At 38.7% G+C, this 17032-nt stretch overlaps 2 protein-coding genes across 3 annotated transcripts in view; both read right to left on the bottom strand.

The window, feature by feature from the left end:
• LOC148363751 (sortilin-like) overlaps positions 1-8297 on the bottom strand; it is a 41411-nt gene extending 33114 nt beyond the window's left edge. For both annotated transcript variants that reach the window (XM_088337770.1, XM_088337771.1), the window contains exon 1: positions 8031-8297. In XM_088337770.1, coding sequence (XP_088193896.1) covers positions 8031-8234 — 204 coding nt within the window. In that variant the 5' untranslated portion in view covers positions 8235-8297. The remainder of the gene's footprint in view (positions 1-8030) is intronic.
• Positions 8298-10504: 2207 nt separating this feature from the next.
• On the bottom strand, positions 10505-16435 carry psma5 (proteasome 20S subunit alpha 5). The gene is made up of 10 exons (XM_088337098.1): positions 16347-16435; positions 16074-16124; positions 15300-15366; positions 15084-15210; positions 13554-13621; positions 13383-13490; positions 13250-13308; positions 13071-13173; positions 12895-12981; positions 10505-10799 (listed from the first exon to the last, which is right to left on the bottom strand). The coding sequence occupies exons 2-10, from the start codon at positions 16100-16102 to the stop codon at positions 10722-10724; spliced, it is 726 nt and encodes a 241-aa protein (XP_088193224.1). The 5' UTR covers positions 16103-16124; positions 16347-16435; the 3' UTR covers positions 10505-10721.
• Between the last annotated feature and the right edge of the window lie 597 nt (positions 16436-17032).

Below are 17032 nucleotides of genomic sequence, written 5' to 3'. Positions count from 1 at the left end.
TTAGGTGTAGCATGCAACTGTCCTGTTAGGCGTGACATGATGCCCTACAAACTAATGAAACAGCAGTAATTAAGAAGAAGCAATGCAATGGCAAAGTGAAGCCACCAAAGAGCAATGTCTGTGTCATTTATAAATAGACTTGTGAAACGTGGCAACAATTCCAAACGTTTACAAACACCCAACCGAATAGTCAAGGATTTCTCAAACCATGAAAACACTTCATGAAGAATTTAAGGGTTTCAAGCACCAATACAAAACCTGATACCAATATGTTGTTATCAATGAGACTAAAGACAATTCTAGATCAAAATGAAAACACAAGTTCCAGGCCAAAAAAAATCAGGCCTCGAAGAAGGTGACAAGGAGGAGCAGCTAATCATTTCACAGGAGTAGCAGTACAGTGGCTCACACAGTGAAGTCAAAGGATAACACTCTGCGTCCCCACTCAAAACATGCTGAAAGAGTCATAGTTACTATTATAGCTACTTAAAGCACCGCCCACAGCTGGTGCCAACCGTGGAGGGGATTTGGCTGCAGAATGCCAAAGGCGATGTGCCCTCGCACACCTGACACAGTTATCAGCAACATGGTTTCCCCGCCCTGCTCCAAGTCGTTTAAGTCGGATCATAACACCATTCAAAATAGCGACAATTATATAATTAAATAGCGAAACAATATTTACCGTATTTTCACGACCAGTGGCGCACATCAAAGTCTGACTTTTTTTCAAATAGTGTGGCGTGCCCTAACCTACAGTGCGCCCTGTGTGCGATGTAAAGCGGCGGGCGTAGCTGAGGACACCATAAAGAATGAGGCGTGGTCGTGTAAATTAGGCTAGGTTAACACTGCAGAGCCTAATGCTTGGTGCTATTATTCGCAAGTATACACCTAGTTTCTATTCCTATGCAGACTGTATCCAACCCCTGGAGTTGACTGGTTAGTTAAGTTGTAGAACTTTAGAGGCCTGCCTTACTGAGATACAAAGATGGATGTCACTTCCTGCTGAACCTTGAAAAATGTAATATCACCGATAGTGACTCAGTCAAAAATCTAGGCGTTACATTAGATCCTAATCCGTCGCTTCAGTTACATTTGAAAAATATTAATAAAATAGCTTTCTTCCACCGCCGTAATATTGCAAAGATTCGCTCAATGCTGTCTCAATTGGATGCTGAGATTATAATTCATGCGTTTATTACTTCTCGGCCTGATTACTGTAATGTATTGCTTACTGGTCTGCTGATGTCTAGCATCAAAAGTTTGGAGATGGTTCAAAATGTGGCAGTAAGACTTTTGACGAACACAAGAGTTTGACCATATCAGTGCTATATTAGCTAACTTGCACAGGCCAACCAACATCTGGACCTGAAGAATCTTAACGCCTGCATCGACCAGCTGGCAAAGATGGGAAGCTGCGTTGTTGCTGTTATTGACTTTTTTTACTATTTTAAAGGCTCGAGGTATGTAGTTTTTCCTTGCCCACATGTTGGTTTCGGATCAGGGGATGGTGTCATTGTAACCTATGCAGTTTTCTGAGACATCTTGTGATTAAGGGCTATACACATAAATTTGACTAGACTTGACTGAGTGCAAATTGAAATTGCATTGTGTATTTATGGTTATTCACTGTGGAAGGGGGGTTGTGCCCTGCTCTGTGTTTTGATGACCTCATAGTGTTCACTTTTAATTTTTTTATTATTCCTCATATTTGTGAAATGCTTTTTAATAGTTCTTCACCATGCGCCTTTGTTCCGATATCAAATATCGGTTAAAGCAGAATCTGGTTTTGTCATATTTTCACTCAGGGGCAAAATTTAGACTTAGAATGTGAAAGAAAGACATGCGATCGTGATCGATATCGACTGACAAATGTTTTATCGAGATAACATTTTTGTCGTATGACCCATACCTACCGGAGCGTCACACTAAGGGTAATTGTGTACTAGATTTTGTGCAGTTGGGGGCGGGAGGGTGGGGGGTAGGGAGAACTATTCCACGAATGGAGGTAACCCTGAGATACTGAGTTCGCTCGGCCGATTTAGGCTCAAACTGGGATCAAAAGCTGGAGTGGACCTAAGATCCAATATAGCCGACTTGAATTGGAGTCTTATGATATTGTCAGCTCAAATCTCATTCTATTGAAACGTTATCCCTTTGATATGAACTTGTTATAAATACATTTGTCGGTGAACTAAGATGGAAAGTAAACATTTTCATTTAAAAATCATTATTTTTGGTTAAAACACGTATTACAAATCAAATACCGTGAATATTAGTCACATGGGACGGATTATTTTTTTGTTTCTGCATTTATTTTTAGTAAATATTAACCAATCTAAAGTATGAGCATGCCAGATAGCTATTAGCACAAAGGATGCTTTGGTGTCACAATGAAAGTGACATCTTAGGGTCACCTAAACAGACCAGAAAATCATGGGCCGTTCTCTGCCCACTCAGGAAAAGAACTCCTCTCACCCTGGCCACAACAGATTATGCCTGCTGGCCGCCTGCAGATGCAATAAGAACCTGAGGAGGACAGATTCAACACAGTTCAGAAAATCATGGGCTGTTGAGGAAATTGTCGACAACATTAATAAGGATTCCTCTCACACGGGCCACAACATCTTATACCTGCTGGCCTCTTGTAGATGCTATAAAAACATCTCTGAGGGACATAATCATGGTACAGAAACTCATGGGCTGCTCTCGACCTAGTCTGGAGGACATTTCGGACAACGTTATTAAGGACTCTTCTCACCCTTGACACCACCTCTCTGAAGTGCCTTAAAACATAGACCAACAGGCTCAGGGCCATCACGCCCAAAATTTTGCCTATGTATAGATAAATGTATACATTTGATCTATTCTCACTTACTGATTTCATCTATCACGTTTTTTAATGTAACACAGGCAATAAATGTAGAGGAGGCCGATAATTGTTCCTCAATAAGCTTAAAAATAGGCGCAAGAAATGTTTGACAATGTAGAGACAAAAAAAGGAATATTTGTCATGAATTAAATAAAACCTAAATAGCTCTCTGAAATCTTTTACAGTAAATAAGATCTCAACACAACATGATTAATCTTTCACCTTAACCAAAAACTAACAATGCGGGAAAATAAATTGGGCTTAGAAACAACTCGTATAAATGCACATAAAAACTAAAATAGTACCCCAAAACCTTTTACAATGAATAAATGAAAGGATCGATTCAAACAGGACTTAACGTATGACAAAAAGTGCATCAGAATTTAATAAAAAAGTGTAGGCACTCCTGTTTTAGGGCAAGAGTTATGGTAACAGCTAATCACTCAGCCTGGTAACTTCTCACTCAAAAACACACACGCTTGGGGCGGCATTAGCTCAGGAGGTAGAGCGCTCATCTAAGGATCAAGAGGTCGCAAGTTCGAGTCCCGGCTTCTCCGTGTTATATGTCGAAGTGTCCTTGGGCAAGACACTGAATCCCTAATGCCTCCGATAGCAGGTAGTTGCCTTGCATTGCTATTGGTTAGTTAGTGTGTAAAAGGGAAAAGTGTGAAGCACATTGTAAAGCGCTTTGGGAGGTCTTCATTGACTTGAAAAGCTCTATATAAATGCAGACCATTTACCATATAGACCATTTACGCTTGATTGACCACCTAATGTTATGTCATAAGCTAATGTATCCGTCTCCACCTGAACGTGCTTCCCTAAAACTAGTTTTACTCTTTATACTTTTTAAAAATCTATCATCAGCGGTCTTGATTCTCAGGTATGTTGGAAATCGGGAGTTAGCAGAGCTGTCACTGTTTACTCTGCTCTAATGTTATTCTTCCTGCCTTAGTGTCTCCCCCGGTCGCTTATCCAATCAGAAGATGCGGGGTGGGTAACGTGCGAGACAGAATGCAGGAGAGAGGGAGAGTAAGGCTCGGCTGAGTCTGAGTGTAAGTCATCGGCTCGTGGAATAAATAAAATCCCGATACTGATATCCATCAAATTTCGAAAAACCATTGCCGATAATCGGTTGACCTCTTCTGTACGCGGGGTAATTTGTTTGTCTTTGCTATTACTCCAGAAATCCAATATTCTGTTTCCAATGGGATTGATGCCAGCTTGTAAACAGGCAGAGATTGCAAAACTCTCAAACGTTTGTGCCGTTCTCAAAAGGCGCAATTCAACAAAAACAGTGAATGAAGGTCAGAACTCGGTTAATCCCGTCCAGGTTAAAATGTGACTCGGGCAATATTCAGGAACACACTGCAAACAGGAAGACGACCGGCCAAGTTGGACCTCATATTCGAACTGTTATGTTTTTGGCTGGAGTGGAAGTCATAACGAAGGCTGCTTTGTTGATTTTGGAAGTCGGACTGACACAACTTTGTGCTTTTGTCGCGGCCCTTCGTCCAAAATCCTCCAATTACCCGGGAACACTTTAGCCGCTAATGGAAGCGATCTGGACCAATGACCTACATAGACTCAATGAAAACTTTATGGGGTCCACCTGTTGACAAAGATGCAAACATCCGTTTTCAATGGAGAGAATAATGACCTTGGAAGAGGCCCCAGGCAACAAAAGAGACCGTCATCTTTTCTGTTACTCGCTTGATTCAGGTTTCAAAACCATTTGTCCTCATTTACATATTTTTAAGCGAAACATCAAACACCAGAAAAGCAATAATATGAACTTCCACTAGTTTTTCAAAAGACATTTCCTGGTGAGGGACAAAAATAAGAGGAAAATTGGTGAGTTTTGGTCACTGAGTCTCCGTAGTTTGTATTTTCCCTTTAAGCACTCATTTTCCGTTGGGCGACACAATACAGTGACATTTACTGGTAAAATGTGTGAAGTGCAAACAAACAGTAGTGCTAAATAGCACATGGAAGAATAACTACGGCGACTAACGGCAAAATGTATCTTTTTTTTTTTTTTGCCGAGCCTTTAAGATTTTTGGGTATCCGGAGCAGCAAAATGTCAGGACCAGAACGGAAACAGGACCCAATTGCGTCACATTTCTCACAAGTTTATTGAGATAGAGAGGAAGGGCAGCGCCCACGATCCGGCGCTCGCTAGACGCGGGAAGAAAGTCGCTCTCGCAATCGGGCCGTAGCGGGCGATGGTGGTGTCAGGGACGGAAAACAGGTCGATAGCCGGGACAGGAGAGTAAAAATGTGGTCGGAATCGGAAACAAGTCGTAAGCCTGAACGGGAGAGTAGACGTACTGGGAGACAAACAAGGTCGTAAGCCGGGATGGGAGAGCAGACGTGGTCAGGATCAAAACAGGTCGTGGCCGGAGACAGACGGGAGCAAAAACGCGACAGGTGGGAGTCAGGGTCGAAAAAGGCTTGCCTAGTATACACTGAGGTTTGCAGACGGACTGACAACAGGGGATTGGCAGGACTGACTTCAAATACTGACAGGGAGCCAATCGGAACCCGCGGCAGTTGGCGCCAAATGATCAGGCACAGGTGAGTCACATTAGTAATCGGGACACAAAATCGTTGACAATTGTCGTATACTGCAGACCTAAAAAGGTGGGGTGCATAGTTTGAGGTGTCCTCAAAAACGAAACATTTTCTCCATTAGGTATGTGTTAACAATGCCCGATAGAATTTAAAGAGTCTTTATATTTTTTCCCACCGCGCCTTGCATCTTTTACCCTCAGTGTTACCGCCTCTTAGCGGGTTTGACTGGAGGAAAGGAGGCGGGGAGGTGTGATTTCACGCACGTGCTCACGCTTTTATTTTCGGCCGAAAATGAGAAAAGGATCGTTTCAAATAGAGTCCAAACGCCAACCCAAACCCCCACAAAAATAAAAAAAAGGAAGAGTTTATTTGAGCGCTTCTTAAAATTTCACATACTCGACAGAGGCTGCAATGATGAATTCAGCCAGCAGCTGGCGTCACTAAGAAGAATATTTTGACGTCACAGATACCAGCTTTAAGGTGCATGTGATTTTAAGGCGCAACCTAATACATTCCTCTTTGAGCTATTTCCTTCATATATATACGGCGCACTTAACTATAAGGTGCATGAAATAACTCAAATTTGCATTAAAAAACATCAAAAAAAATAAAATAATAATTTCTCACATAACAGAAATATTAGGAAATCGGATTTTACAACTAAATGAATCTGATTTGTTCATACAGTAAAATTGTTACAGTATGTAAAAGCAATTAATTGTGTTGTTATGCAGTTTTGATTTTGTTACTGTGTTTTAAAGGGGAAATTTCTATCTTCTGACAAGTTTTTGTTTTCTGGGTGCGCCCTTAGTCCCGAAAATAAGGTCAGCCATGGTTGCTTTAAAAAGGATAAAACACAGTGACCCTAATTAAAAAAACAAAAACAAAAAAAAACAATAACAAAGTACAGTAAAAATGAGAGGCCGAATGAAGCAGTTTATGATGGGAAGGCAAGTTTAAAAGGAGGGTTTTGAGTGGATCGCAAGATTAAGTTATTTTTACCACAAGGAGGCGCTAAATAATACACAAAGTCCTCTTAAATGCCTTTGTTTTTTTTAGAATTTAAAAGGGACCTGTGCAAAACTTGACCACTAGATGTCGCTGGCTTAAAAAAAAAAACCTTCTCAGGGGGACCAGACTTTTGAATAAATGGCATAAAAAGTGTGTCTTAGCTGGAGGGTTGAAGGTCTTCTTGGAGGCTCACAATTAAATTATGATTCAGGGATGGGACTCAGAGGTTTTTCCTTCCATGATTCTGCAAGTGCCGCCTAGCTTTGGCGCCTTCCAATGGACAGATTTAAAACTGCAAGTCATTGTTTGACATGACGCAGCTCATGTTTCTCTTTTGCATCTCTAAGCATTTGTCTCACAGGACACATCAAAGGAGGTGGCAGGCTAGATTGGGCCAGCGAGCCATGAGTTCGAAACATGTGGTGTAGTGAACCTGAAAATGAGTGCTACAAAGAACAAGATTAGAAACGACTATTAGTCAAAGTGAGGAAACTACGCGATTTTTCTAAAAATGTTTTGCCCTTCACAAAGTTGCAAGATGGCAGACAATGATTTTATTTCACTCTACGTTAATGGTGTCAAACATGCAGCCCGCGAGCAGGATCACCACCAACAGTTTGAATACGGCCGGCATGACAACACTGAGAGAAGTGCAGGAGAAAAACGAGCTGCAGTTGTCTTGTCATCTTGATTTCAGGAAAGGAAGGTGCCTCTCACAAAGACAATGTCTCCCTTTTTGTTCTCCTTTCTTTCTCTTTTTTTATTTTCTTTCCATCCTATTTCAAACTCTTTTGCATTCAAGCGTTTTCTTTCACTCTCTCTTCAGTTTCTCATTCATCTCTCTTAATGTTTATTGTTTATCGTTTACTCAGATATTTCACTCTTTTTTTTCGTTTGTCGTTGTCCTCTAATTTGTCGTTCTCTCTTTTATTTTCTATCACACTCTTTTGCATTCAAGCTTTTCCTTTTTTCTTTCCCTCTCTCTTCAGTTTCTCATTCCATCTCTCTTAATGTTTATTGTCTCATTTACTCGAATATTTCACTCTATTTTTCTCTGTTGTTGTCCTTCTCTCATTTGTCGTTCCATTTTTATTGTTCTAATCTCTCTCTCTATATGTTCTTCTTCTGTAGTTTTCTTTCCATTTATTTTTTGCTCTTTCTCATTTTCTTTCTCTTTACTTTATCCTTTCCGCGTATTGTCTTCGTTCTCCCTTTCGTTTACCCACTTTCTTTCTCTCGTTTGGCCCTTGAGATAAAATGAGTTGGACACCCCTGCTCTAAGTGAGCCTCATATTTTGTCAATCAAATTCAAATTACACGACCTACGAATATCCCAAAAAATGGGATAGTTATTCTATTGTTCACATATTCTAGCTCATTATTCGGACCAATAAAGTTTTAAATTAATGAGGTTTAGTTTACCACTAGGACGCGCTAGATAATACACAGGGTCCCTTTAAATCGTGCGATGGTTGATAGGGAAAAAAACCCTTGTCAAATTATCAATTAAAAACACCAAATTCAAGAAATTAATTACAAGCTTGTGCAAGTAAAATTAAAAAAAAGTTTGACTTACAGTGTGAGTATTGTTTAAAAGCGCAGACTCCACCGGAGGAAATTTGGGACACGAGTCTTGATTGAGTGCCGACATCTCCGCCAACTTCTCCAGACTTTGTCGCCCTTCTTCGACCCTCAAGTCCCTCTTTAGTCCCGCATGGAATTGTCTCGCTAACCCGCTCGCCAAAAAGCAAAATGTGACGAAGTAAACGTCAAAAATCATGTCGAAAATCGGCCTGGCGCTCACTCGCCGTGCTGTATTAATCCCCAAGGCTGACTCCACTTTTCCCCCCTGCCCCGCGGAGTAGCTTTCATTAACGTCCCATAGTACAGAGGCACCTGATTGGCCAGGACGAAAATAACCTGAGTTTTCATTGGACAGTACCACTCTTCTTTGGTTAGCTGATGGGCGCGTGGTTTCGGGGATTTTAGCGTCCTCAAGTGGTGGATTTAAATATTACAATTTTCTTTGTCTTTTTTCGTAATTTAAAAGGATATTGTGTATTATTTAGCGCCTCCGATTTGTGGAAAAAAATACATTTGAATGATAACCAAAATATACGAATTAGCATATCAAGATGGATATTTATAGTGCAGTACAATATATTTCATATTTTATGTGATGAATCTGTTTAAGATTACACGTCTATTTTTTTTTTTTAAATCTCATAAAGTAACAATCTAGCAAGATTTTTTTCTGATTTTATTCATTTAATCAAAACAACGGGAAAAAAATCCAGAACGTGATAGGCTGACGCATTTTTTGTTGCACTATGATATAATTTTTGCTTATTTTATTACAGTTTGGTTATTTTTCTATAAAAACAACATATAAATATACTAAAACTAGATAAGAGTTAAATGTTGGTAAAATTCAAAATTAATAGCCAAAATGAACAAGCTTTATTCACCGGTGACATCAAATGATAAATATGACTTTCACATCATATTCAATTTAGACATTATACGTTAAATGGACGGGCAGCAAGGCGGCGCGGTAGTTAGCGCGTGTGCAGCACAGTTCTGAGGTCGTGGGAACCTCCTGCGTGGGTTCAAATCCAGCTACCGGCCTTACTGTGCGGAGTTTGTATGTTCTCCCCGAGTGGGTTTCCTCCGGGCAATCCGGTTTCCTCCCACATTCCAAAGACATGCATTTCAGGTGAATTGGCCGGTCCAAATTGTCCCTAGGTGTGACTGAGCGAGTGAGTTATCCGTCCCCGTGTGCCCAGCGATTGGCTGGCAACCAGTTCAGGGTGTCCCCTGCCCACTGCCCGGAGATGGCTGGGATGGGCTCCAGCCCCCCGCGACCCTAATAAGGATAAGCGGTACAGCTAATGAGATGAGATGTTAAATGGACAGTGTTTAGTATTACCCATAGTCTCTAACAGGCGCACAAAACTGAAAAATATAAATATTGGGATTTATTTGGGCTATTTTTGTTGTTGCTGCTAAGGTTATTGCACTATTGTTGCAACTCAGGCCATTCTCCAAGCACTACATTGAAATAAAACTTGTGTTACCTCCTGAAAAATAGGAAATACTTTTTTTTTTCCACATTTTAGGCAGCGTGATCATTTGAAGGGAGATTGTGTATTATTAACAGCTCCTAGTGGTAAAGAAAACTTGTGAAATGAGTCAAAGTAAAAACCTTACATACAATTTTGCTGATTTTAATCGTTTTCATAAAAAAAAAAAACACTCACTGACAAAAAGTCAGAACTGCTTATCAAATATTCCACATGCAGTTTGTTTAAATTTGAACACATGGTCATCCTGGAAGGGGCATTACCTCATGTGCGGTCCCTCGTAAGGTTTCATTTTCCTCATGCTGAGGTTTTTGATATTTTCCTTTCCCTCATGTGGGTTTTAGATCCAGGGATGGTGTCATAATGTTCTGTAGTTTGCAATAGTCTGTGCCGCCCTTTGAGACGAAGGGAAATATGAGGGATCAGGAGACACTGAAAAACAAAAGACGAACTGGAGCCGTTTTTGTTAAACGTTTTTATCCTTTTGCACCTTTTATATGAGTTTTAATTGCACCGAAAGAAGCCCTCCACCTTTGTTGTACTTGAATAGGCCAATTCTTCAAATTATTTTCGTGTTATGCAAGATAGCTCTCAGATGCACTGCTGGAACTTACAAGTGCAGACAAAAACTTTCCGCAGAAGAAGGAAGAAAATAAATATTTTATCATTTAACGAGCAAAAACCAAAAAGATGTTTATTAAGAGAATACGTTTTGTGTTACTGGTAAGAGCTCATATTAAACCCTGAAAGCGCATCTAGAAACACCAACAACCACTTTTCATTGCACTATTATTACAACTTGGTTTCCAAGCACTACACTGTAAATACTTTTGGACTATTTATCATTTCTTTTACCTTGTTTTCTCTTTAGAGTCGTTATGTGCTTACCCTTTTTAATCTTGCTGCACAAAATGCTTTAATATGCTGTTATCAATGACAATAAAGACAAATCCATTCAACAAACACATTGACTTTTTTCACAATACAACAGTTTAATTGAAGTACTGATTTATTAGAAAAAAAACATACCCCTGGACCCCCCTGGTTTTCTTTCTGCCGCTGTACAGACACTGATAGGCAAAAAGTCCATCTGCACATCGCACGGACGAAACTTCTTATGCGGCAAGTTGGATGTACTGATGGAGAGTTGCGTTTTCTTGCGCCACTTCCTGTTTACTGGTGTCCTAAATATCCTTGATCACATCCTCCAGCTCTTCTTTTGAGTACATGTGGAAGGTCTTCCCTGGCTCCACTGTCGCCAGCTTTAAAGAGAAAAAGCTTCTATATTAAAACCTTTGTACAATATTTCTTTGTTTTTTTGCAGTTAAATGTTACATCACTATTGGCATTGGTGAATTTTTGCAAAGTAGGGACCATTTACCGTATTTTACCGTCTATAAGGCGCACTTCTGAATTCCTGACAATGTATTTTTTTTTTGCGATCGCCAAGGTGTTCATAAGTACATACAGTAAATTACTACAGTGGTACCCCTACTCATGGATTTAATTAGTTTCAGCAGTGACGTATAATGAAACCGAGTGACCTTGTATAATGAAACCGTTGTAAATTGAAACACGTGTTCTCAATGAAATGGAAACGGGATTAATACGATCCAAAGTTATCAAATGGAACCAACCCCCAATTAAATCAACTCCAACTGCCCTGATGGTACATTAGTGATCAGTCAATGTTCATGAATATACCAAATAATAAAAATAAAACAAGAAATGAGGCTAAAGACATGCAGAGGGGATTAAGTTACTGTACAGTGCAAAGCTTTATTATCTAAGAACAGTTAGAAAAAATAACAGCAACAAAGGAAAAGGATAACCTGAAGAAAGTCAGTTACATGTCTTGGCACACTTTTCCATCCACTGTGCAGTTTCCGTCGCCGGACCCATAAAATTGAAATCCAGCAATTGTTGTTTCTGACTTGATCTCAGAATGCTTTTAAAATGTTTCAGTTTTCATTGACTTGGGATACTAGAAAACTGATCTTATAACGAGGAAGATTCTAGCCAGGGGTGAACTTTGAAAACCAAAACATTTATAAGATGGGTAAATTATAAAACAAAGTACCACTGTTTAAAGAATCAACATCAAAAAATGAATTTTTGGGTGCAATATTTTAATCATTAAATAAAAATAAAAATAAATAAACGGACAGAACATTATCATTATTATTTTTAAATCATGGAACATTATGAACTGTGATTGGCTGACAACCAGGTCAGGGTGTCCCCTGCCCATTGCCCGAAGATAGCTGGGATGGGCTCCAGCACCCCCCGCGACCCTACTGATAAAAGGTGCAGATAATAGATGGATGGATGGAACATTATGAATTGATTCAATCATAAATGGTTACCGTATATAGCAGTTACACCCAATTTTACTTACCGTATATGACTGGTCTAAAAGGCGCAAATTTGAATTTCTGACAAAACTTGCGCTTAATATTCCATAAAATACGGTATATATATTTGGATGAAATCCAGCATAAAATGAGGAATCGGTTTTCTTGTGTGCATTAATGCACGAATGAAGTTTCTGGAACTCTATATATTTTGATGCAGCAAAGCACTGTGGGACTTGTAGTATGGAGACAAATGATACACAAACTCCGGCTTACTCTCTGGAAAAGTCTCATGTGTATTGGATGATTTTCTCGGGACGATTTATTATTTTCTGTCCCCCATGGCAAAAATACGACGGTAGTGGATTTGCCAGTTCTATCTGTCCATATGTAGTGTAAGTCTATGCTACTGGCAAGCCACTAATGAGCACAAATTAATAATAGATGGGACGCAGCAACGAAGTGCACTTATACACAAAGGAGAACACAAGCACGGTAGCAACAGTTGTATCTCTTCATATATAGTGTTAAGTCTATGCTTGTGGCTAACCACATACAAGCACATTTTGTAAATAGACAGTATGTTGCAATGGAGCACTTTTGAAGGAAACAAGCACACTAGTTGGTTGAATTTGGTGAGTGAAAATATTGATATCATCATTTCATTTATTCAAAATGGGGAAAACAATGTCTTTTTGCTTAATAACGTCTCTCATCTTGAAACTCCCGCCCCCTCGTCGTATTGCTTGCAAACGTCATGTAAAAGGGGTTATTTGTCCATAGTCATGTCAACTATTTATTCTCATTGCTCCACTCAGAGCAGAGAAAATAAAAAGTTTTGCGATTGGTTTGAGTGACCCATGCAAAAATACGCAGAACTAATAGAAAGAAATCAAAGATGCACTGAGGAATTAAAAATAAACCACGATATGGCAAGGGAACACTGCATTATTTTTAAATATGGTGAGAATACACACATATACACAAATAATCAAGCACACACCTCAATGTTGGTAGCGTTTAGCTTTTCCTCCATCACCTGCTTGAGGATAGTGAGAGATGACTTAATGGCATCCTTTAGCGTCATGGACTATGGGATTCAAACAGAAACGGCAAATTTTGAAAAGAATGAAAAAATACATCCTCCTAGATGAGTTTAACTCTTAAATTTAGTTTTACTTTGTGGTAGACTTCTTGCAGAGAGCTCTGTGCACCCTCAGATGCCGAGCCAATGGCCCGAGCGTCACACTGCACAAAAGTTCCTGATGGGTCCATGTGATATCTGGAAGTAAACCACAAATTAAGGGTAATTGACACTCCGGCGTCTTCAATGTCCAGAAATCGTAAGCAAGACGTACAATTGCGGTCCTTTTTCATCCACCCCTCCAAAAAGAAGTGCTACTCCAAATGGTCGACTCTGCAGAGTAAACAAAGGTTGATAGTCCACTAAGATGTCGCGAATGTGGGGAGAAAAAGTAAAAGGAGACGGACCATGGCGCCAGGGTCAGCGTCCTCCTCCCCAAACTGCAGCGCCAAGTTGGACACGGCCTGAGTCACACTCTCCACAGTCATGGTTTCATCATAAGTGAACCAGTGATTCTACGCAGAAGACAACATGAGTGAGGTCAATCTGATAAGAAGGTAGATTGCAAACTTCCTTACCTGTGTTTCCACGCGGGCTTTGTCAATTAAAGTCTTTGCATCAGCTATCAAACCGCTCATGGCGCAGCCTTCCCACAAGACACAAAAACGACCAATGATTATTATTAGTATTTCATTTCTCGTCTGCACGAGGGTTACGGGGGTGCTGGAGCTCATCCCAGCTGAAATTGGTAAAAATTGTTTGTTTCTTATAAGGGAGAACATTGCATATTAAAATTATATATTTACTTATTTACTGGCGGCTATAAAAATGGCACATTCCACTTTCATTACTATTGAAAGTGAAAGAGGTCAGTGGCAGTAAAAAAAAAAAAAAAAAAAAACATATTAATAAGTTTATTTCATTTTTTATATGGGACTACTGCAAAAGAGATTGCATAGGATATCAGTTCATTCATTTGACTATTATTGTGCACTGTTTTTCTTTGTTTTGACTATTATGAACTGTTTACATAGTTATCACTCGCCGCCAATCATGTTGCTGTTCTTTTATTTTAACAATCTTTAGGGCGAATGTGCTTTTGTAACCTAGGAGAATTAATAAAAAGGGTTCATGGGAGGACAGAAATGTTTGAATTGTGAGTGTTTTGGTACAGTCTTCTCCTGTTCTTCTTAAAAGTAAATATGAACATGGGTGTATCCTCTTCTTGAGTGTCTACTAAACTATAAACTTGACAAAAATGTATCAAATAAATTTTCTGTATATGGGTTGTGCACACTTAAAATTCGAGACAGGGTGCAATTTCTTCAATTCTTACCCTGGCAACGACAATGGTCAGTTTTGAACGGAACAAAATTAAAACGTTAACAAAAAACCATCCAGGACAGCATTTGTTAGACAGTACTGGAAAATTTGCAGTTCAACATTTGGAAATTCAAACAATATTTTGAGGTACAGTGACACATTGCTGCTCGACTACAATCTGTTCGGGATCTGTGGTCGGACACAAAAAAAGAAAAAAATCCCTATCATTGTATTTATTCTTGAACGTTTCTACGCATTCAAAAATATGAAGAATATGAATAAAAACAATAATTGTTTAAATATGTAGCTAACAAAGATAAAATATGAAGTACTGAGGTATCACTGTATGTTATTTTGCTATACATGCACAGGACTTCCTAATGTAATTTTTAAAAAGTTGGATTCATTACAAATTATCTGAAATATTTCCAATTAGTTGATTTATTACATGGTGAATAGCTTACTAATATACTTTTCCAAGATATTCTAATATTTTGAGCTGGGATATTTGAGTGTACGCCACAATCAGCAATATAAAAACATTAAAACATTTGTAATATTTCTGTTGACTGATATTGTATACAGAATGTATTGTTTTTTAAAATTGCGTTACAGAATATGAATAGCTTTAACACTATATCCTCATTTTCACAATGTTACATGATGATAATAGGTTGACTGTATACACCGTAGTCCACTTTTCATCCTTTCACTCCGAGGTTGAACAAATGTACTGCAACTCTTGGCAATTCATTTAGAGGTTGCGTTCTCCTGCAAAAACTTACCGATATGACTGTCTATCTCCACAATCTTCTCAATGCTGTTGGGTTCCATTAGCGGAGAGGTGATCCTCTTTTCCACAGCCAAGCACACTCCCTCCGACGTCTGGATCCCAATTGCTGTGGAGCCGAGCTGAAAAATAACAAAAATATATATATACATAATGACCTTTGTAAGTGAAACTACCTCAAAGAAACATGGTCTTTAAACAAAATTCTCACCTTAATAGCCTCAATAGCATATTCAACTTGAAATAACCTTCCTTCTGGAGAGAATGTGTTGACACCTCTGAAAAAAATGACCAAGAATTAGATGATCGCGTATTGGTATTTGGAAACAACATTCAGAATTCTGGGCAGAAAAGGAAAAGTTTTGACGCCTGCAGGGCACCATGGAAAATAAAATAGACATTAAACGAGTCACAGATCCCAAGAGCCAAGAAGAGATCCGCAAGTTCTAGAGCGTTCTCCATTCAAGCCCCAGTCCTGTGGAATGCTCTTCCCCCTGAGATTCGATCTGCAACCCCAGTAGAAATGTTCAAATCTAAGCTTACAACACACTTTTATTCTACAGCATATGAATAACCTATATTTTGTGTTGACAATATCTGTGTATTATTAGTTATTGCAACATCCATTTTGGCCTCGTCATCCTAGAAGGGGGATGATCTCATGTGCGGTCCTGATTTTCCTCATGTTGAGGATTTTGAGTTTTTCCTTGCCCTCATGTCGATTTTAGATCAGGGGATGTGTAATATTTAGTCTGTGGTTTGCAATAATATGTAGTCTGTGCAGCCCTTTGGGACTATTTGTGATTAAGGGTGTCCCAAATAAACATGAATTGACAGATTCAGCTACAAAATATTTCACTTAATCTACTTAAACGTGAAAAAAACAATTAACATGCTGGTGTTTGTTCCACTTTATTGGGCAGTAGTAGCATGCAAAGGCAACGAATGACAAAGCAGCTTGCGTTAAGGCTTCCTTCGCACTAACCTGTCATATTCCGATCTCGTCAGAAACATGATTCAACTTTGGACAGGAGACCTACGAACAAAACGAGACATAAAGATGAGGTATATGATAATTTCGCCATGACACTGCTAACTATGTTTAACCGCACGTATGCTAGCAAACCTTGCACATTACATAAACACAACAATGATTTAATATCGATAAAATAGTCCCCAAATATTAGTTAGCGTATGTTAAAAAAATGAAAAATCACGACCAAGAACGCAATTATAATCACTTCTTTAACTAATTTACCTAGTGACGAAGAATCCCTTGAATGAGTTAGCTAGTTTCAGAGTATCGGCAACTGTGCACTCCCGGAAATGGCCGGCGTAGCTACAAAATTGAAATAAAAGTTCCTATATTATTATATTTTTTTTTTAAAAAACGGGTTTAAATATTTGAAAGTTGATTTAAAACAACTCTGTTTTCAATACATATATATCAATTTTACCATCAGAAAGTACATTTAGATTTTTAATGATATTTGCACTAAAAACTGCTAACGTGATTTAAACTAAGCGTTATTGTAAAAACAGATCGTTTAGTATTCGTTTGTAATTAATTTACAAAACTAAAATGAAAGTTCCCATATTATTTTGTCTCAAGTAATGCAATTTACATTTATTTGAAGCAAATTTAACCGTGATGCAATTTAAATTATTTTTGATTTCTTTAAACAAAATTAACTTTTTTATGATATGTATATAAATTATACATAGATTATACTACAAAAATAAACAATAAGTCCCTCAAAGAGGATGTATCAGGTTAAGTGTTATTTTTACGTGTTTTATTTTACATTTGTTAAAACTACCGAACGTCCACACAAAGGCACTACTGACCAATTCCGCGACAGTACACCCTCGCTATAACGCGCGTTCATTGTATTCTGAATTTTGATTGGCTAATCAATCTTTCTGTTTAAATCATTTATGCTT

This window comes from Urocampus carinirostris, chromosome 6, assembly GCF_059441175.1.
Source record: "Urocampus carinirostris isolate Australia breed hairy pipefish chromosome 6, RoL_Ucar_1.0, whole genome shotgun sequence".
Classification (NCBI taxonomy): Eukaryota; Metazoa; Chordata; class Actinopteri; order Syngnathiformes; family Syngnathidae; genus Urocampus; species Urocampus carinirostris.
The sequence above is the reverse complement of the archived record's forward strand: the minus strand, read 5'-3'. Positions and strand labels throughout refer to the sequence as shown.

Excerpts from the sequence above, each read along its gene's own strand:
- psma5 (XM_088337098.1), bottom strand. The coding sequence starts at position 16,102 with ATGTTTCTGACGAGATCGGAATATGACAG. Across the intron at positions 15,211-15,299 it reads ATGCTATTGAGGCTATTAAG|CTCGGCTCCACAGCAATTGG; the intron begins GTGAGAATTTTG and ends GTTATTTTTCAG. Across the intron at positions 10,800-12,894 it reads TAAACGCTACCAACATTGAG|CTGGCGACAGTGGAGCCAGG; the intron begins GTGTGTGCTTGA and ends TTCTCTTTAAAG.